General features: G+C 45.9%; 1 protein-coding gene across 1 annotated transcript in view; it reads left to right on the top strand.

Moving 5' to 3' along the window:
• Positions 1 to 3,248: 3,248 nt before the first annotated feature.
• FLI1 (Fli-1 proto-oncogene, ETS transcription factor) overlaps positions 3,249 to 21,853 on the top strand; it is an 87,865-nt gene continuing 69,260 nt past the window's right edge. Inside the window, exons 1-2 of the mRNA XM_074927495.1 lie at positions 3,249 to 3,861; positions 5,933 to 6,014. Of these exons, the coding sequence (XP_074783596.1) occupies positions 5,976 to 6,014 (39 nt within the window). The 5' untranslated portion in view covers positions 3,249 to 3,861; positions 5,933 to 5,975. The remainder of the gene's footprint in view (positions 3,862 to 5,932; positions 6,015 to 21,853) is intronic.

Genomic DNA, 21,853 nt, shown 5'->3' with positions numbered 1-21,853 from the left:
CAGTTTTCCTTGAAGTAAACATTTTCATTTCGTGCTAAAATTCTAAATTTGCCTTTCTTGTCGATTGTAAATGAAAATAAAATTTAACAGATAGGAATTTCCTACAGAATGAATATTTTCATTTCAGCAGCATGGTACTGTTAAGCTTAATGGTAAGTAAATTCAACTGCTCCTTAGAGTTCCAGCTGTGCACAAGTACCTATTGCATTAGATGTTGCTTAAAGATAGCAGTGGGAAAAAAAAAAAAAAAAAAATTCAGCCACAGAGGGGTTCTTATCTCATCCAAAAACTCCCCAGCAGTATACCAGATGAAAAATCAGATTAACATCTCTCCACAGTAGTTCTGTGTTTCACCCTTTCTTTCTTGAGGGGGAAATTTATGAGGCTATTTTTATCCAGTCTCTTGGACCTATCTGCGAGATGTGATTGTACCAGCTAGAGCAAGTTCAAAGACACAGTCCCTGCGTTGGGAACAGAATGTGGGAAGGTGTGTTGAAGTCCTCCATACCTGTGAGATTTTGCCCCTTGGTCACAGATGGGTCTTCAAGCTTTTCTCCCTCCCAAACACACAATTTGGCTGTTGTGGTGACCGATTTCACTGGCCTACACAGAGTCATCAACCCAGGCTGGTCTTCTTGACCATGGGCCCAAGCTACAAAATGCCTTCAAATTTTGGACCAAGACTGTGAGAGGAGCAGGGGGAAAAAAAGTTGTCATTATTTTCCCATAGCATGTGGAAATGATGATGTCCAGTTAAAAATCACCACATTTTCCTCTTAGGAAAGAGAAATTGAAGCGCAGAAGTGTGTGTGTGGTTACATGTCAAGCACTGGAACTCCGTTTGACTTCACATACTTTCCCCTTATTTCTAATTAACATGTTGAGGAATTTTAAAATGTAATAAACATTATTTCTAAACAACCAGAAAGTAAAGCTTGCTTATTTCTGGTTTGATGTAAACATTTATAGCACAGCTCCATCCTTAAACAGTTAATCTTATAGTGACCTATTAAAATAAAATGAATTGTGTTATAATTCATCCTAAAGCAACCTCAGGGTTAGTGTATCAGGTAACTCCTGCTTTTGCAGTCCTCATGACGTTTTTAATCAAATTCAGCTGTAATTGCTGGAGCATACACATGCCTCTTTTAATATTCTGCCTACATTTGGGACTCATATGAGTCTGTTTTCTCTTAACGTATCTAATAAATAGAAAACATGAAAAGAGCACATTTTGCAGGACTCCGAGCTTTTCCACCGTTTCATTTGTTCTAGCAATTGTCCGACAGGCTTATGAGAATCGAGCACTTGTCAGGTTTTCCCCACCACCACCTTGGATAAAATTCTTTGTGGGTTTTAAGTCACTGTTTGTGTTGCTAGCACCCTGTTAAAGGGGGCATAGGCACAGGCAAGAGCAGCTGCCACAGGAGCGGGCTGGAAGCGCCTGTGTGTGAGAGGCAGAGATTTCATAGGCATCTTTAAAAAATCACTGCCAGTGATGAATGTTGAAATGTTGCTTACACACAAGTCACCTACGGTTTGTTGATGAAAACTTGAAATGTCACGTCTGCATTGGAGCTATTTGTGTAAACAAAACTTCTGTAACTTTCTCTGCTCAGAGTGTATGTGTGTAAGGGGGGGTGGTTGATTTTTTTTTTTTTTTTTTTTTTGTCTCCAATGCTACAGCTGTTTCCAATCTGCCAGCAATTTTCTTTTGGGCTAGTAAAGCTCCCAAGATGACTGCAACTAGCCACATGGGTTTCTCGACTCCACTGTGGGGTTTGATTACAAGGGGTAGCAAACCCGGCTCAGGATTCAGGGCAAGCATTTCCCCTGAACTTGTAAGTGCTTTACGTCCTAAGTTTTTTGTTAACGCCAACCTTTAAAATTTATTTCATTGCAGCTTATTAGGAGCGTGTGCTCAGTGGTTCCTGTCAGAGCTAGGCTGAGATTTTGGGCGCGTTTGTTTAAAAAATAAAGGAAACTCGCGGGGAAAACGCACGGGGAAAGAGAGGCAAACGCCTGTTAACTGCCCCTCAACGAAAATAAGAGGAAGAGGGTTTTGTTAACACAATAGTAAACCCTCGGGGTTCCTCTTCAGCTCCGTGTTTTGTGTAATTCGCACGTGGAAACGTGAGAAAAGAATGAAAAATGACTTTGAAATGTGATCTGATTCGGTCCCTAGCTAGCTCGGTTGTGAGTGTGCAGAAAGAGTTGTTCGCATCCCCACAGAATAATGAGATTAAAGCTTGCAAACGGCATTTTTAACCCCGATGCACGCGATTTTTTTTTTTTTAAAAAAAGCTAATTAAAAACGACAACGCTGATCTCTCTCTTTTTTTTTTTTTTTTTTTTTTTTTTTTTTTTCCCCGATTCCATTTCTCTCCTGCGCACCTCGCAAGTCCCTCCTGTCGCTCTGGTTTTTTTTCTTTTCATCGGAGGTTCCCTTCTGCCTAAAATCCCTGTCGCTTTACCTTGCCTAGAAAACTTGTTTCTCTGAACGCAAACAACAACAACAATTATAATAATAACAAAGAATCCGAAGAATTTCTATATTAAAAAGTGGCTCTGGCGAGGTCCCTGGTCACTGGGTACAGGTCTGAGTCTGTTTTCCTTGGAAATTGGGAGGAATGCTAAACGCCTCGTCTACCAGAGAGTAAATTGTGTGCGGAGCTCTAGGCACGGCTCCCAAGTTGCCCTTTCACCTCTTCACTTTATATGTTCCTCTTATTAAGGAGAAAAATGTTTCAATATGTTGGAATTTGGGGCAAAGCCGGGAAGGAGAGAAAGAGAATAGAGAGTGGAAGGACATTTTCCAAATAGTTTTGGTAACCCTTCTGAGGGTTACATTTAAAATTGATGTCGTACTAAAATCCTTGGAAGCTTCTTCCCCAGGTTAGTGCAAAATATTATCTGCGAACCCTTCTGAGATGACAATACGCGCCAGAAACGTGACCCCGGGGCGGGGGGGGGGAGGATAAAAAAATTCCTGAATGGGAGAATATATCCCTGAAAACAATATATCCCTGAATTGTTTCCTTTCGCTCCCTAAACGCGTTACTGTTTGATAGGGTATTATTAAATAGCTGAAAGGATCTGGAGGTTTCGGCTTGTACAGAGAAATGCTGAATTCTTGTTCCAATAGAGAGAATAGTTTCGAGACGATTTCGTCTCCCTTTTCCAGCCGTATGCATCTGCAGCGTCCTCTGTCATATTTTCAGTTCTGCTTCAGGGGGAAATGGGTTAACTATTTTCAAGGTAAGAGTCAGGAAAAAAAGCTCAAAGTAAGGAACGATGGTTTAAAAACGGATATTTGAAACTTCCTTATTTAAAAAGGGGATTTAAAGTAGCACTTGAGCTCCACTCAGCGTCTCTTTTCGGCTTGACTCCTCAGCAATATTTTTTAAAGAAAGTTGTGAATTTTTTTCTTCTTTTTTTTTTTTTTTTTTTTTTTTCCCCTCCTTGTTCTTTAAAGTTGCGAGTAGAGCCAGACGGGCTCATTGGGCGAAGATGTCACATAGCCATGATTAATCTGAGGGAGCAGCTGAAATATTGATAAGGGGGAAAACGGAAATCAAATGAAAAGTAGAGGGCATAGAAGAGAGGGAAAGGAAGGCACGTCCTGGAGCTGCGAGCATTACAGAAGCCCCCTGAGGAAATGCCTGGTTGATACAGCCTGTCTGGATGGGCTGGGAATTTTAACTTCAGCGCTGCTTTGGATCTAACAAGTTTAATCTCTCCTCTTTGCAAAACTGCAGCGGCAGGGTAGTAATCCAGAACTGGTGGGGAGTTTTATTTTTGGTCTCAACCTGGATCTTTACAAACTGGTCTGCCACTGGTTGAGGGGAAAGGGTATAAAAGGTGAGTCATTTAAATAATAGTAATAAGAATAAGCAAGAAGCGAATCTAAAAGTAGCTCGAGAGGCCCTTTTATATTGTGGCTGATGCTGGCAGGGCAATACGATTGATAAATAATCCACAGCAGACTTTTAAAGGCTGGCTTCAAATATGCAGATGTATTTATTTATATGAACACGCGTAATTATAAGAGGGAGGTAATGTGGGGTGGGGGGAGCGCTCATCAGGGGTAAAGAGGGGAGCAGGGGAAACTGATATGTGGATCCTTGACCCCAGAAAATTTACTGGCTAAGCAAAATTACCTTCTCCCTCAACTCTGTCTACCCCCACCCCCCGTTGCAAGTTCAGAAGCAAAAGAAACTGGAATGTGTTAGGAGGGAGGACGACAGAAAAAAGAATTGTACTTATCAGAAACACATTGTCGATTTTATAATCAGTTGCCCTTCTGTGCCAGCTGGCCGCGTAATAAATGCTTAAAAAAAAAAATCAATAAAAGGAGCCGGGGGGGGGGTTACGTTCAGATAGCGAACTTTTCCAGAGTTGGGCTGTGGGGTTTGTTTTTCTGGTTGGGTTTGTTTGTTTGTTTGTTTTCTTTCTCTATTTTTGTGTCGGTGATGGTTTTTAAACAGCAGCTGCTTCAGAGCAAGGCGGTGGCGCTGGCTTTGGGGGCACGGAGGTGTTTCCCTGGTTGCCCGGCGGTGCTGGGGGCGAGGAAGGGGCTCCCCGGGGCTCCCACCGGCGGGGCTGGCAGCTCCGGCGCGGCGCGGGCTTCTGCATCCATCAGACGGAGGATATTTCGTGATAAACCAGCGGTGTCTGCGTTGTATTAGATCTGAACAAACGGAACTAGCTGCAGTTAGGACCCCACAGCTTTTTCTGAAGAGCTTACAAAACAAACAAACAAAAAACCACCAAAAAAAACCCAACCAACAACGCAGGAGTTGACCGCTTGGGCGCAACTCTTTATGAATGTTTCTAACTTTGCAGTATAATTTTTCTGTAGTAAATTCTGGGTGAATTTCTAACTTTTCCCTTCCCACCGCGGGAAAACGGGACCGTCAGAATAGCAGCACTTCCATGCTAAGGGCGGGATGGGGGTGGGGGTGGGGGTGTCGTGCTTCTTAACGATGCACTAATTACACTAAGCTAATCGCTTTCTGGTGCTTTCCAAAGCGACTAAAAATCCTGAGAGGAACGGGTAGAAAAACGAGATGTCGGATATTTTAGTGACTGCAGATTTATTTTCCCACACACCATTACATTTTTCACGATCGTTGTTAATCTCTACATCTCTGTAGTGATGACTTGGGGGGGGGGCGGGGGAGGCAAAAAAACCTGTTCATCAGGAGATCATCAAGTCTTAGAGGTACAGAAAAACAGATGTACTGCATTGATGCAAGCCTGAGATAAAGCACCGCAGCGTCTGACTGAGTAACGGCACTATCCCAAGCAGAAGGGCTGAGATTGACAACCCTGGGGGTTTTTATGGCTATTTGGAATGATACTTCCGTTCGCTTTTTTTTTTTTTTTTTTTTTTAATTTATTGTTTAATTATTATTGGTGAGAAAGGTTCTTTAAATCAATAGAGGCCGGCAGGTTAATGGCTCGGAATGGTTTCAATGAGTCACGAAAGGCAACTGCCCTTCATTTAGACCAAGTGAAACCCTTGGATACAAGTCAATAGGGTTAACTAGTCTCGACATGAAAACATGAGTATTTCAGCTGGCTTTTAATTGTTGGCTAAGAAATTCAGTTAATCAAATGTCAAACATTTCCCTCTGCTCTGTTCAAAAGTGAAGGCGGCTCTTTTCCTAAGGGGGGCTGGGGGGAATCCAAAAGCAAAACTGAACTGTTGTTAAAGCATAGAAATAAAACTCTACTTTATGAAGTCCTGTCTGTTACTTGACTTTTAGTTACTGTGCTGGACCTTTTTCTGTATCCTTTAAAAGGTACACTCAAATGTTTGATCACTTCTCTTTAAATTTTATTACTAATCTTACTTTTTAAATAATGCTTTGTTTCTTTTCTATATTCATATAAAGGATTTGATTAATTATTCTTTTCTTAATTTCAGGTCAATTTTAGGACCTTTAAATATATCTATTAAACAAGTAAGGATGTTTCAGACTGTACCAGACACTTCGTCTTACGTCAAGGTAAGACATGACAGCATCTTTAAACAGGTAATGTCAAAAATTACAATCCTCCGACATTCACAACCAGTTGTATTAGTTGAAAATCTCATTCTCACTGAATTTCGCAGAAAAAAACCCAAACAACAACAACAACAAAACAACAAACTAACAAAACAAAACAAAAAAAACAACAAAAAAAACCACACCAAACCTCTGCCTTTGGTGAGAGAGGGGTTAGAGTCTCAAGTATCACAGTTATCATTCTGGAACTACGCAGGGTTGAGTCAAAAGTTGTATCACCAGGGACCAACAATATGTTAAAGTGGTCTCGTATAATGCACTGATGCTTGGTTTGATGGGTTATTCTATAACTAGTATTAGAGGGAGGGTGATCTGCGTTACATTAGAGTAGTGGTTTGTTGCTCTGAAACCAATATGATAGTGGTGGTGTGCTACCAATGTTATATCATAGTGGTTTCTTAAATTGGCTTCCAATTTTCTGATTTCCTAGATACCATTTAGTCTTGAACCAGAGCTAAATTTCATTTAATATCCCTCTACTTCTCTGCTGCGCCAGCTACTGAATTCAATATGCAAGATGATATGTGAAGTTATGGTTTTTTGAAAGGTACATTGCAAAATGGATTTAGAGGGGAAAAAATATTTAATGAGTTAAACCAAAACATCTCTTTCAGTTACTGAAGAAATGGATTGTCACACCAGGCAAGGCAATATAATACTGGGATTTCTTTTACAGCACTACTTATGGTTTTCCTTGAGCAATTCTTCCATACAATTTAGTAGGCAAACTGACTTACTTGGGTTTACTGATACTGGCTAATGCCAAATACTACTAGATCTTGCACTCTAGTTGTTTGTATATCTTTTTTTTTTTTTTTTTTAAGTTAGAAAAATGGATCTTAGAATGTATTTGATGGGCCTCTTATGCCTCTTTCATAAGATTAAAACGAATACCCAAGAATGGTTGGCACAGCCATGTCCCTTTATAACTCAGTTGAGTACTATATTATATTTGACATCATATAGTTTTTTTTCCACAACAGTTCCCAAGAATGTAAATAAACCAAGTCTGGGACATCTGGGTTACACGTTTAAGGCAAACCCTGCATGCAACAGCACTTAGAGAAAATCTAAAACACAAGCCTCTTCTCTCCCAGGCTGAAGAAACACAGAAGGGTGTTAACTAGAGCTGGGTGGATAATTTGTAATGAATAATTTATTACAGGAATTTAGTCTCTCTCTTTTTTTTTTTTTTTTTTCTTCCCCTCAGTCAATGATCCATGCGCCAGTTGTGATTTTCATGTACATACACATTATTGGAAATGATTCACAGAATGATTTCTGTATATAATCCCTAGGCTATGGCTCATTTTGCAGGCAGTTTGTTAGTATTAGTATTTGAAACGCAAGCTTGGTGGGATGACTCCTAGGTCATGTGGCATTATTTGTGTTCCCTGATTGGGTGAACTTGTGCAGCTCTCGGGACTAGGTTTCTAGAGCCAAATCCAACTGGGAATGGCCAAGATTCCACATTCAGTTATATCCCCCAAAATCACACTCCTAGATCAGTGTTTCAGGGAATGTTGATGATTTAATTTTTCTTATTTAATTCCTATAGCTTTGGTTCAGGTTCCGGAACAAGAGAAACTCTGTGGAAAACAAATGAAATTCATGTCTCACGAGAGCAAATTCACTCAAAGTTCAAGTAGAGAAACATGTTACATGGCCTGTGCCCAGCTTTAGCATTAAATCCTCTTTGGAGTTTCTCTATGTGGGAAATGATCTGAGATGTGCTCTGTTTACAATGAAGAGCTGAAGGCCCTTTGACATCCTATATTATGGTATCATCATTGCCTTTTGTTGCGAGGCTAGATCCAGCTGCCGCTCCAGTTAGTAGCAAAATTCCTTTTGAATTAAGTGGAACCAAGATCCAGGCCTAAATAATTTAACATTCCAGCAGGATTGAGTGAGGCTGTCCGTAACTGTGTCGGGATAGTCTTCTCATTAAGTACAGTCCTGCAGGCAAAGGGCTTGGACAAAGTTCCTCTCTTCACATAAGTATGTGTTTTATCCGCCAGGAACTCCTCAGGCTGGACTTATATCCAGTGTTTTAGCAGTGGAGGGATAAGTGAGCTGTGTGATGCTGAACCCTCTGCCTTTTATTACAACCCTTCGTCTGCTGCTGTTATTCTGGGCAAGGACCTTGTCTTTGGTATTTTGTCTGTACAACTTCATTCACACCACTGTCATTGGGGAAATGACTTGTTCCTGTGCTTAAAAAACTCCACGAGATTTTGACAGAAGTCTCTTAAGACTGATCCAAAGTTGAAGACAAAGGAAATATCTCCCATTGACTCTTAAAGTTTTAAGTTGGGCAGTTTGGAACCAAGTGGTGCAAAATGGTACCTGGGTGGCTCATTCAGACCAGTGAGGCTGTTCATAAAAGTAGAAACATGGTTAAATTCAGGAGAATTGGAACCTTAAAAACATGGGCTAGGTCAATCTCGGGCCCCTCAGAGCTTGGTGATGGTTTCCAGCGACTCAAACGCATCCAGAGCCAACAGAGAGATTCTGATTGGCTTATTTGTAGGAGAGGTGGGACTGATTAATGATCTAGGCAGATCGTTGGGAAACGTGGGTACAGACCCAGGCCCTGACAGAGAGGGCTTGGTGTTCCTGAGCAAGACACTTCAACTCTCTGTTCCTCCATTTCTCCATCTTTAACGTGAGGATGGAAGCGCTGTGTAAGAACACGGTGCTGGTCAGGTTTAGACAGCACCTGCCTTCTCTTTCCTGCTTCCCCACAGTGAACTTTGAGGACTTCCTAAGTTGTGGTGAGCAAGAAGTTTGAAAAGCAGGATCTTAAGTTCCAATTCCCCTCTCTTCCCAGATCTTTTTATTATTTTCTTTCGTGTCATTCCTTCTTCAGAAAAACTTACTTGCTTGTCTTGTGGGAGGGAGAAGTATTTTATTTATTACTTTCGTGGGATCTCAGCTGATGAGGTCTACACTACCCGCATTACACAGCCAAAAAAGCAGGATTTGGATCAATGTCATCTGTAAATTCTCTTCAACAGATGCCCCATATATATAAACTTGATGTTTATTGTGTGCCTTGTACAGGAAAACACCTCATCTCTATACGGTGTAACTGAGAGGGAGTTGCTAGCAGGGTGTTCCTCAGGAGCTCCCAGGAGGAACAAAGTCACTGTCATACCCCCGGGCTACAAAATAGCCTACGACCACCTTCAAGCCACACTGTTTTTCTTGTCCTGGCTTTCACAAGGCAAAAGGGAAGTGTGGGGCTAGGTAGCTGGTGGAGGAAGAGGAGGATTTCACTTAGAAAATGGTTTGTTTTAACAAGGATGGTTTATATTGAGTCATACTGGTGAAGTTCAGCTTCTCAGTGTTGTAACCTTGATTTACATCACAACCACGTAGGACGTACGGATCCATGGGACATAAGGATCTGCATCTGAAGTGCTGTTAAAAGACCCTACATAACCTCCTGACAGGACTACCCAACCTTCCCTCTCACACATGCTTCTCGTATGGGCCTTAATGTGATAGAAGGGTAAGAAAACATAAATATAAAAAACAATTTTACTGGTTTATTCTACATAACTGATGTATGATGTAAGTATTTCAATTCCTCATATCATTATGGGACTTACTGATCTGCAATAATCTACCGTATATCAGAGGGTGCTAATCTCATCTAAACATGAGTATTTGACTTTAGAGAATGAAACATGTAATATAATTGAGAAATTAAATTTTAAAAGACATGACTGGAATCCTGACTGTAGGGATATGGAAAGAATTAGGGCTATAAGCAAAGCAACGTGACCCCTGAATACTGACTTTTTAATTACTACCATTGCCACAAGATACCCTGGGCCACAGCAGTCTTCGCTCCCCTTCTGCACTGCCAGTTTGTGGTTTAGTCTGCGTGTAAAGGCAGTATCAGAATAATTTCAGAGGTGTGCTATTCGCCCGCGCTTTTCTTCTGCCCTTTAGCACCATCCAAACGCTTATCTCCTCTTCTATCGCTCCCCTCCTAGCACAGAAAAAGTCATCGCTTCTGCTTTCAGTTCCCCAGCTTGTAAACACAGCTCCTGCCCTGCCCTCCCCAAGGCAGCGCCTGGAGCTCACGGGGCCCTGCAGAGCACCCCAGGGCCGGGGTGAACCCCCTTCTCCGGGACCCCCTTCTCCAGGAACCCACCCTGCCAGCTTGAGGCAAGACCCGCTGGGCCAAGGCCCTGGGCCTGTGTGGGAGAAGCAACCAAAGGAGAGGATGGTTCTGCTCCCACCCCAGGGGGAGGGTACCCCCGTGCCACCCCAGCTTTCCCCTCCTTTCCTCCGCCACACCTGGGGATGACATTTAGAACAGTCTCCCGAGGGGGGCAGATTTCAGGCAGCCCCCAGAAGCAGCTCAGGTAACACGCTGGGACACCTTGGACCCCCCCAAACCCTTTGGGGGAGGCAGTGTGCTCCCTCAGCCCCCACTCCGACCCCCCGGGGAATTTTGGGGAACAGCCACCAAGTGCACGCTCCCCTTGGGCAGCTTGTGCGGACAGCGGTCTCCAGCCCCGACCTCCAAACGGCCACGAAGGTGGATTTTCCTCCGGGAGGGAGCCACCGTGGGACTCCTGCCTTTAAAAATGGATTTCATGTGGCCGTAACGTTTGTGGTGCCGTACAAAGAAGCATATTCATGGAGGAAAATGGTCTGGGTGGCTGGAAACAATATTTGGTTTGTTCTTGCTTTCACTCTGCCTGGAAAGTTTACAGAAGCCCTGAAAAGAGAGAGGGGTTAATTTTTTTTTTTTTTTTTTTTTTTTTTTTTAAGTGTAAACCAGAGATTTTCTTTGGAGTGGGCAATGCGAAGGCTGCTGGCAAACCCTGACACGACCACGTTTGTCTTTCCCGCCGCACAGTAGCAGCCAGGGGGACAGGTTACAAGGAAAGAATATCCCGTTATTTCAGTTTTTTACACCAGAAATCTCGCAGAGGAGATGGTGCCTGCTGAATCAGCCGGGGGGAAGGAGCTGCGGGGGGACCTGAGTACCGGTCACCCCACAGGTGCTCAGGGACCCCCGGACGCTGGAAACGCGGCTGCGTGGAGCCGACGGAAACCTGCGCCACGCTCTTAAGAACAGCTCAGAGCTTTAGCCTGGCACAAAAGGGAAAAGCAAAGCCTTCGTGGAGTGTTTTTTTTCCCTAGTTCAGGGAGTACTATTCCTACTGAGAGCATCCTCTAGCGCATTATCAGTTTCTGCCTTTTTTTTTTTTTCTTTTTCCTCCCCCCCCAATTCCCTGCGTCCCGCAGAATTTCAGTTCCTCCCACCCGGGCTCGGGAGGGACCAGGCACCTCCAGAGAAGGTGGGGATTGCAGTAGCTTTGTCGGCAGGGGCAGGGTGGGCAGAAGCTGCTGTGAACTCTTACATCATTCTCACACTTCGTGATGATTAATTACGTATATACCGAATCGCTCTAATTATTTTGGATGCTCAGGTCTTGAGGCAGAAACGCTGCTAAGTTGTTAGGCTTTAGCAAGTCGTTGATTAATGCCTTGTGACAACTCGGTACTTAAGGATTTAGCTCTTGTTTGCACCTACCTCTCTAATTTAAATAACAAAATCCCTTTCCATTTCCCGGTGTCCAGCGAATCCCTCCTGAACTGCTTTTCCCGTGCTCAGCCCCAGCGCTGCGTGGGGAAGGGCTGGCGGTTTCTCCCCAGCTTTACCTTAGGTCGAAAAGGTGGAAGAAACGTTGTTTCTCTCCTGGAAATGTAGCATGTTTTGGAGCTTTCCAAAATAAACCAGGCTCTCGGGCACAAGGGACAAGCTTTTACAGTGGCTCCCGCCTTTAAACAGCAACCAGCCCCCTCCCCAACTCTGAGACCTTCTAATGGTTCCATTCTCTCACAACTCACAGAAAAACGCCCCCCCCCCCCCCCCCCCCCCTATGCTGGATCCAGGAAATTTTGTATTCCAGCCCTTCCTATGCTCTCCCAGCCCTGTATTTAGAAAGAGAGGACGTGTGGAGGGGAAAGAGGAGCGAAAAGGGAAGAAAAAGAAAGCGAATGCTAAGGGGGGGGGGAAATGCTTTAAATCTTTCCTGCAAATCTCCAAATATATGAAGTCTGAGGGAACAAATTCAAAGCAGGCACGGACGCCTGAAGAGAAGTTAGAGAGAAATATTCTGTTCCATTCAAGCGCATCAAGGGTCTAGCTGAAGTCTTGTTTGGCTAAGGTCAGACGAGACTGGGTTCTCCAATAAAAATAAATCTCAAATTAATTATGGCCTCAAGCGAGGGGCCAGACGTTTGGAGCTAGTGCACTGCAGTCTGTTTTTTTGGCCTTCAGTATTTTTGTTGTTTTGTGCCTTAGCTTTTCAATAATTGCGGGATGGGGGAGGAAGGGAGGGCGGGGGCTGTTTTATTGGGACATGGAGCTCAAATAAAACTAGCCAGGACACTGCTTACCCCACTCTTCGCCTAATTGCGATGCAGCTTCAAAGCTACTGCATCTTCTCCACACCACTTTTAAGACATTATGTTTTACTTAGTACCGATTAGCAGCGAATAACTTTCCGGCTTCAAGTTCCCAAATCCCATGGGCTGTTCCTGTAGACCGAGAGGTAGGAGGGACCCGATCCTTCAGTTGTGGGGCTGGAAAACTCTCCTGATTCCTTTTTATTGCTGTAGCCGAAAAGCAGAGGTTTGTCCAATTAGTTTAGTTTAGAAATGGGATTCGCTTCTGGGGATTAAATCCCAGGGCTGTAGTTTGGGTTTTTTGCTTGTAAGAATGCGGGTTTAGAAAACAAACAAACCACGTCGCGTTTTCTTCTTTCTTTCTTTTTTTTTTTTTTTTTATTCTGCAACGGAGTCGGTGCCAGAGGAAACTCAGATCCGGAAATTTTAAACGTTCACTGAAGTTGGTGGAGATTTTCCCTCTAGTAGACTGGAGCAGAATAGACCTTGGCCTTCTGCAAATTTAGCTCCGGGCAAAGAATGGTGGTAAATATTGTGAATACGTTTATAGAGGATGGAATATATAGGACGTTTTATGTATGTATAATACACACACACAACGCACCTCGCACAAGGTGTGTAAATACACGGATAGAGGAAGGTAGTTCAAAGAAAAGAGGACACTTTGTGTCACAGTTAGTGGGGAGGTAGTGGGAAATGAGCCGTTTTCTAGCGACAAAGCCAGGGCGTGGCTGCTGCTTTCTGGGGCTCCCCTCCCCTATTTACCGCGTTAGTTCAAAGCGACAGTCCCAGGCCGGGGTTTACCGAGAGCTCAGCTGATGCTCTTGGGGTAAGAGAGGGTGAAATAAGGCAAAGCCCTTTCCCACCCTCCGAAAAGAATGTTTCTAACCTGCAGCTGAGGCCCGGGAAGGTTTTCATTATGTTTATGCCTACAGACTAACTAGACGGTTTTAATTATGAAGTGATGACCGCTAATCCCGCGTGAATTACAGACAGATAATCCATATCTTTGAGGTTCTGTAGTCCCGCGAAGGACTGGCATTGAACTACACCGAGGGGTTAACTCCTCTGATACTGGACGTGAAATACTTCTGGGCTAAATTCCCCCCAGCGTGTCTTTACTAGTTTCAATCGGATCACGCCAAAGCCGGCGGTTTCACCTCCTCGGTGTGAGGCTGCAGTCGGTGTAACCCGATTGTAAGGACGAAGAGAGGAGGTGGGGACATGCCAAGCGCTTAAGATCAATATCGGACTAATTAAAAACTTGGGTCGAGAATTTCGTTTCATTCATAAGCGGAGTCAAACAAACAAACAAAAAAAATCGTAATTGAGGAGTAACTGATTTCTACCAGCCTGTCCCAATGTAAGCATTTGAAATCTTCCGTGGTTGCCAAGATCAAATGATTTTCCAGATGTCTGGTGGTAACCACATTAAACAGATCATAATTCCTTTACTGTATGTACATGTGCATCCAAAAGCTGAGCATTAGATTAAAAGTTGCGCACATTGCTTAGCACCGCGCCCGGCGGTGGCTTGGCTTTCCCCTGCCCGTCCTTGCTCCCTCCCTCTCAAACAGTTAAACACCCAAACTCACTGAACAATCACCTAGGATGATTCAGAGCTTGGCGCGCAGAGTTTATGAACATTCCAGCCTTTTCCAAAAAGTTTGCGATAACTTCAGGGTTTGAGTTGGTTGGTGGGGTGGGTTTTTGGGTGTTTTTTTTTTTTTTAATTTTTTTTTTTTTTAGGGGAAGAGAAAGGAAAAAAAAATTGAGCAAAGGTTCTATTGTTACATTATTTGGGAGGAAAACAGTAGATTGTTCCGCCTGTCTGTTATAATGTTTAACAACTTCGCTCATTACCTTATCTCTCGGACATTTCGCAAATCTTATTTTAGACCAAACACGAGAGGGAAAGCGGGGAGCAACCCTGATAGACCCGATCTCACAACGTGACCCGAACGAGCTTCATTTCGAGTCATCCCCAGACATGCAAAATAAACCCTGGGAGCCGTGGTGCCCGCCTGGCAATAAAATGCAAGAGTTGGGCTCCTAAAATATCTCTAGGTGGGCTGGAGGCGGGGGGGAAGGGGGGGCTGTTTGACATCTTCCAGCCTTCGGGAGCACTTGTGGAGCCGCTCCGGTGCCGGACTCGCTTGTCTCTCCAGCCCGGAGCCGGGGAGAGGCTGTTTTGCAAATGTTGGGCTCCTCTCCCAGGAGCTGGGCACGTTTTCAGGTGGTTTCTCCCCGCCGCTCTCAGCTCCCCGGCTCTCCCCCACCGCCGGCCCGTCCAAGACCTGTCGGTCACGCAGCCTAAAACCAAAATGCTCTGTGGGGTCCGTGGATGACAGAGGCTCCTTCCAGCGTGGTTTGGTTTTGTTTGTTTGGTTTTTTTTTTCCCCTTCCTTTCGCGGTTAAGATCCTCAGCCTGTCCTCTCCCTCACCCCCCACCCCCGTTGTTTTTCGGGGCTGGTAGGGAGTGTTGTCTAGAGAGGAAACCATTCGGGTTTTGAAAGGATGCGTTTCACTCTTCCCTTTAACCTCTTGCTTTTCTGGTTGCTGCTGCAGCCTGCCATGTGGTAACGCTGGAGGGGGAGTGGAGAAGAGAGTATTTGCGGGGGGGGGGAGAGGGCAGGGAAAAAGAAAGAGTAATGAGGACAGCGAAGGGTTAACCGTGATTTCTTTTAATTGAACTCCAGTTCTTGTGGCCCTAGGCAAGGGGGGACCTGACCCCGCTAGCAGCATCCAGATGTGCTGCTCTCCGGGGACCCCAGCGCAGACCCCGGGATTGTAAAGCAGACGGGGGGGAGGACGGGCGGGGGGGGAGAGGGGAGGCGGTCGGGCTGTCCCCTCTGCTCCCCCCCTTTCACCTCCTGGCTGCAGACGGCCTCAATCGCTGGCAAGCAGCAAGCCAAAACCTCCAGGTCTGGTCACGTTCAGTCCCGTGTCTGCATCTGAACTAAAAAATTGTAGCTGAATTGATGAGGCTAATTTCAGAGAAGGGGGGAGGGAGGGGAGGGAGGGGCAAGGGGGATCTACAGCTCTCTCCTGCCAGCTTCGGTCTTGGAGAAATAAAGTATTAATAAGGCATCTCTGCCGCAGCCGAGTAGAAACACTAGTGGCATTATTGCATTTCCCTTTTGGAAGGGGCGGGTGCAGAATAACTTTGGATATCACTTTTATTTGCCCCCCCCATCCCCCTCCCCTCCCCGTGGTTGGACTAAAGACAGGGGGAAACAAAAAGACTGGACCCAACTGGCACTGGACAAGGTAAATCCTCTCCACTGAGAGATCCGACGCGCAGGAGTGCCCTCCTGCCTTGACACTTTTCTTTCTTGGCTTCACCCTCCTTTCATTCCACCCTCTGCTCTTTTCCTCGGGCTGCAGCAGTTTGCAGAAGTGGGGAATAAAGGACGCCCCGAGTGTTGCATGATGTGTTCCGCTGTTAGCTCTCGGTATTTTTGCAGGGGGGGGGGAGCGGGTGAGCTGGACAGGCGGGTATTGTCCTCCTTTCCTCGGGTCCTTTGGAGGGTTTGCAGCTTTTCCCGGAAAAAGGAAAACGCGTTTCTTTTCTGGTGATCGCTCCCGTTTGAATGAAAGAGAGAATTGCACGTCAGGGGCTCGCCAGGTCTAAAAGGAGATTTAAAGGCTGGTGGTTGGGTTTTTGCAGTGCCCATTCTGACACGGCATCCGGGAACGGAAAATTGAGCTAATCTGACAATTATTGTAAATTTTTGTAATTTTTAGTTTAGAAAGGTGTGGTTTGGTTGGTTTTTTTTGGTAGGTGTCTTTTTTTTTTTTTTTTTCTCCCTCCTGTCTGAGTGGGGTTTTTATCAGCTCAGCGAGAAACTTGCACTGTAAGGGGAGGCTTTGGAAAGTACTGCCAGCCCCTGAAGTGAAACGGGTGGGCTTCCAGCCACCTCAGGACCTTTGCTTCAGAGCCCCACAGCCCAACTCTCGGGACGGCTGGGAGCGAAGGGAAGGGGTGAAAGTGGAAAAGAGCCCCCACTTTCCTCCAGCCCCATTTCCAGCCTGGGTTTAATTGCTGGAGCTGTTTGTCTGTCTCGCATTAGCGCACTTACCGCTCGTTTCTGGCAGCGACCGGACCCTCATCTCACGCTCCTTGCTGGGAGGCGTGAAGGAGCGGGGCCGAAGTACGGTTTTAATCGCCAGAGTTTTAATTTTCTCCCTCCGCCTGCCGCGACCGAATTGTATTTACAGTTTTCTCCCCTTAATTTTTGCCTGTGACTGGAAAACGCATTAATAAAAAAATCTGTGGGAAGAGACGGAAATTCAGTGAGTCAGGCTAAAGCTGCTCCAGCCAAAAAAAAAAAAAAAAAAAAAGCAAAAAACATGTTAAACTAAACTGTGGGATGACACACGGCGCTCGCTAATACGGTCTGGGGTGCAAGGCAAGGTCTGCGTTGGACTGGCTGCCCTAGCGACAAACAAGAGCTGACAGAGGTAGCTATTGTTCTGCCCCTTCTTATCTAAATGGAACAAATATCCTGTATGTAAAATATATATATATTTTCATCAAGAAGGCAGGACCAGTGGAGAGACGAAAGTTTCCTCCTCGAGTGACTTCACTTCCCAAAATTAGCAGAAAAAAACGTTTCATCCGGTTAACTGTCTCTTTTTCGCTCTGCTGCTAAAACCAAAGTTAAAAAAAGAGAGAGACAGAGAGGGAGGGAGGGAGGGAGAGGAAGAGAGGAGGAGAGGGGGTACAGAGAGAAAAGCAAACCCGCTGGAAGGGCAGGGAGAAAAGCGAAAAGAGGGAGAAGGATAAAAAAACTTCAGGAGGCTTCGGTTGCAGGCTAAACCGGGTCAATGTGTGGAATATTGCTGGTACCGGCTGGAAGTTATTCTAGATGGACGGCACTATTAAGGTAAGGGGGGCAGGAGGGGCTGGGGGACCCCTCCAGCCGGGGGGGCGCTGGGAAGGGGCGCGGGGGCTGGGGTCCGGCTCCGTCCCTCCGCCCCGGAGCGGCCGGTCTCTCCTCCTCCTCCTCCTCCTCCTCCTCCTCCTTCTCCTCCTCCGGAGCAGCGTGTCGGGGCTCTCCCCTTCGCCTCCCCGGTGGCCCGGGGGGGGCTTCGCAGCCGGGAGGGAGCCGGGCGGCGGTGCGGGACCACCCGCCCAAGGGGGGGGGCGAGGGGGGGCCCCGGGGACCTGCCGGGCTGGGCGGGCGGTGACAGCTCCTGCCCCGGGGCCCTGCGCCGCCCGGGGGGGGGAAGGGGGGTGCTGGGGCCGGCGGCCAGCGCTGCTCGGAGGAGGGGGGTGGGCAGAGGCGAGAGTGGCTCCGAGCTGCCCCCAGATGTGTGTCCCCAGATGTGTGTCCCCAGATGATGTGTGCCCCCAGATGTGTGCCCCCGGCTCTGAGTCCCCCGCCCGGCCCTGCCGGAGACGCGCTGCTGGTTCGGGTGGTGGTGGTGGCCCGTGCGTTTTCTCCAGCGGTTTTTTTCGGGGGGGGGGGTGGGGGGTAGAAAGTGAGGGATGGGGCGGTGTGGAGGAGAACCATCACCCTAGCTCGGGGCGAGGCAGGGGGAAGGGGAAGCAAAGAGTGTGGCAAAAAAACCACGAACATAACCAACCTCTGGTGGCCTTGAGCAACTGAGGACGCTGGTGGAACCTGGCGAACGGTTCCCCCTCCTTTCCCCCCATCCAACCCGCCGGTCCTTCAGCCTCTGGAAAGATAAACCGAGGCTTTTCCAAGCCCCTTGAGGTGGCTCGCACTGTTTCTCACAGCCTAGGCAGCAGAGGGTTGGCTTTCTTGTTTTGGGGGACCCTTGTGCAGCTCTTAGGGTCTCTTCTTGAGGGACTACCACAGTACAGAAGCAGCTCGAACAGAAGAGCCTTGAAGAGACGCTGCGGGTGTGTTTGGGTTGGAGGATTTCGAAAGATGCCTATCGCCTGGGTGGGGTGTTGATCTCTTCTTAAAAGTCGTCTTTTTTTCTTTTTTTTTTTTTTTTTTTTTTTTTTTTGCTGACCTGGGGAGAAAGAAGCTGCAAACTGGCAGGAACTGAAACTTTCTCCCTTAGATTGCAGCTTGTGACAAGTGCACTGTTTGGAAGGGTCTCAAAAGAACGGGGAGGGAAGTAGATGGGCAGGAAGAGAAAATGGAAAGAGGAAAGAAAGAGAGAATGAAAGGGTGAATGGCAGAAAGGAGGAGAGAAAGCAGGAGCATTGAAAGCAAAATTTGGGAGGTATGGCAGGAATAAGACACGTTTCCCCCACCACCTCCTCAGATCTGTAGCAAAAGTAACCCACGCCTCATTCAGGACACGTTTAATGCACCACAACCTTCTTTGATTTGTGGAGCCCTAAATATCGTACAGTGAAAGTGCAGAAATCTCCCAGCTGTCCGTTTGCTGCGGGTGCACACACGGACTTGCTGTTCTGCACAGGCCCTGAGCCCCCCTGCACCACCCTCTGAAAGCCGCCAAAGTATTCCCATGACCCACGTAGCTCACGGTGCCTCCCGGGAGCTTCTCCTCTCCCCAGTCACCCTGTGTTGCAAAGTATTATTGCTAGCCACCCCCCCTCAGCCCCCCCGGTTTGGAGATGAGGAACTGTGACACTTAGCAGCTAGGCCTGCAGTCACGCTGGGGAGGCTGTGGTGAAAGGAGGAACTCGGCCACATCCCAGGTCACTGCCCCGGCTCCCGGATCTGCCCGCTGACTGCTCTGCAGCCTTTTCTGATATTGTCCCGCTTCACCTGTTGTCCAGAAAGAATTTGGGTGTTCTCACTAAGAGAGACAGGATCCAGATACACCAGAGTCTCCTCTCGGGCTCGTTTACTGAGCAGTTCCAGGATCATCAGCAAGTTGCTGCAGGTCCCCACGTCCCGTTTGCCGCCTCCTGTAATTTACCCCTTTTCTGTTCCATGCATTTAGATCCGTGCTCTTGTAGTACCCTCGGGATTATCTGAGATTTGTTGCAACTTTTCTTACCGGGCAGAAAAAGCGTGGGTTTCCAAGGAGTAACAGACCCATGCAACGACAGATTTGCAGCAGTTCACCACTAAAAGGAAGGGGTTAGGCCACCTTGCCTAGCTTGTCTCAGGTGAAGGGCAATGGGAGAGGATGTGGCTTAAGTGTTTTTAATGTGCTCAGCTCTATGTATAACCTGTGCTTCAGGGCAGATTTTTCTCAGTTCTAGGACACAGTAAAGCAAACCTGTGCTGTATCTGGAGGAAAGCGGTTTAAAAGCAATCGTACCCTTAGCTTTGCTCTCCTGTAGGTTGCATGCATTGATTTCTCTCAAAGCTGTTCGTTTGTGTTGGGAAATGATATGGCAAAGATGCACATGAGTGACTGGAGAGAGCCAGAAAAACTCAGAAAAAGTCTCTTTCATTATCTAGAGCAAGAAGGTTATCTAGAGGGACTAGGTGAAATCTGTGTGCCAGCACAGTTAAGAAGCACTTCCCTCCATAAACTCAAAAATATACCTGTCTGTGAGGAAGATAAGTGCAGCATGGAATGGATAGGGGAGAGGGCTGTGCATCCCAGATGATTGTTTTCTTGCAATTTAAAATTATTTAAATTATTAGTGACTGCTTTTTCAAGTCTATGCAAAACTATTCCACGGACTAATTGTTTTAGTTGAGCTTTTAACTTGGCAGATGCAGGACTCTGAGTCCAGTCTGCTATAAAAATCTCTTCCTTCACCCTGTGATCCCCAACACTGTGCCTGTATTTTCCTCTTAATCTTTTTATGCCATTCAGAAAGGGGTTTGATGACAGACTCTGTGATGTCTGGTTTTGCCTATGTGGAATAATTTAACTGCAAACCTGCCCAACTGCAGGGTAACTTTGCAGTAAGGGGGTAAATCCACTGTACCCTTGAGCTGTCCTAAGGGGTCACAGTCGCATGTTCCTGGGGAAATGGAGCATGGTCAGAGAATAGATGTGGTCAGGATGATCCTGGGCTATGTTTGCATCCTTTATGGACATTGCGTGCAAGTATGACTTGAAGTTGTTTTCAGAGTTTTTTAAGCCAAAGCTCAGGGAATTCTGTGGATGCAAACATATTACAGGATCAGCTCGGGACTGTAAGTCATCTTGCCCCATCATGCACTGACTTACATCACATATGATATTGCTGAGCCAACACACCAGGTCTAGAATGCGTCTCTGTTTCTTCACAAATAATTATTTATTTTGAGGGGAATTAGAACACTGACTCAGGAGATGGGAGGCAATGATTGCTGCATTCTTCAAATAATCTGTTTAATACCTGATGCAGGAGGTGGACTGGCTGGCTTGAAAAGTGAGCTCCAGAGCAATGCTCTAAGGTCTTTTACAGAGAAAGAAGGGCAGCAAATCTTTATCTTTGTTAGTTCATATCCATATTCAGTTCGTATTCTGTGAGCAACACTTGCAGAAGATCACTGGGAGCCAGCAAAACTCATGGCAGCTTGTGTTTGCACTAATTTTAAATAGTCAATAACATTTTTAGTGCATGCCTCCAGATACTTCAAATCACATCTTCCATGGGTTAACATCCTGCTTTGACTTGATTTACATTGTGTTTGGGGGGTTTGGTTTTTATTGCCTCAAATTAATTCAAAAAAGGGTACATCTAATCTCAGCAAGATGCCCACGCATGGACTTCCTCACAATAACAAATGGTGTGGTTTCAAACTGGTTTAATTGTTTCAGTTCCACTTTACATGTGGACAATAATTAAATATACTTGCCAAAGCCCGACTGCTAACAAAAAAAAGCACTTTTTGTGTAACTGCTGCCTTCATTCTGTGAAAACATGTTTATCCTTATGTTCTGAATGTAACAGAGAGACCAGCTGAAGGACATTCAATGAAAATTTTGCATTATTCAAGTAGATGACAACCATACTTGTCTCCTTCCACGAGAAGACAACTTGTATGTTGGTGTTGCTATAGCAAAGGGTGGGGTAGGGTTTCTATTGCAATCACTGTTTCTTGTCATTTGTGAACTGTAGGCGTTCGGCTCTCGTCCTGAAACTTGGCCATCAAGGTCTCGAACTAAGAACATGTTTCCTTTTTGAGCAAGTTTAAATGTCTGTTTTGCCATTTTTAAATTGCCCTGGCTTTGGCACTTTAGAGATGGCCTTTCCTGGCAAAAAGGCATTGACTCCTAGGGCAAGCCTCTTAATCTCCAGATTGAAGGAAAAAAAAAAAAGAAATCACAGAGAAGTTTGCTCACTGGACACTTTGCATGTTGTTCTCCCTCAAAAGCAAAACCATCTGAAATTTCTAAGCCATAAATGATGATATTCCCTGACACCCTTGTCCCTATTTAGGGGACATTTATGCGGCTAATATACAACAGCAAAAACCCATTAGAAATGTTTTGCAATT

Source organism: Athene noctua, chromosome 26, assembly GCF_965140245.1.
Source record: "Athene noctua chromosome 26, bAthNoc1.hap1.1, whole genome shotgun sequence".
Classification (NCBI taxonomy): Eukaryota; Metazoa; Chordata; class Aves; order Strigiformes; family Strigidae; genus Athene; species Athene noctua.
This window is presented reverse-complemented; position numbering and strand designations above follow the sequence as displayed.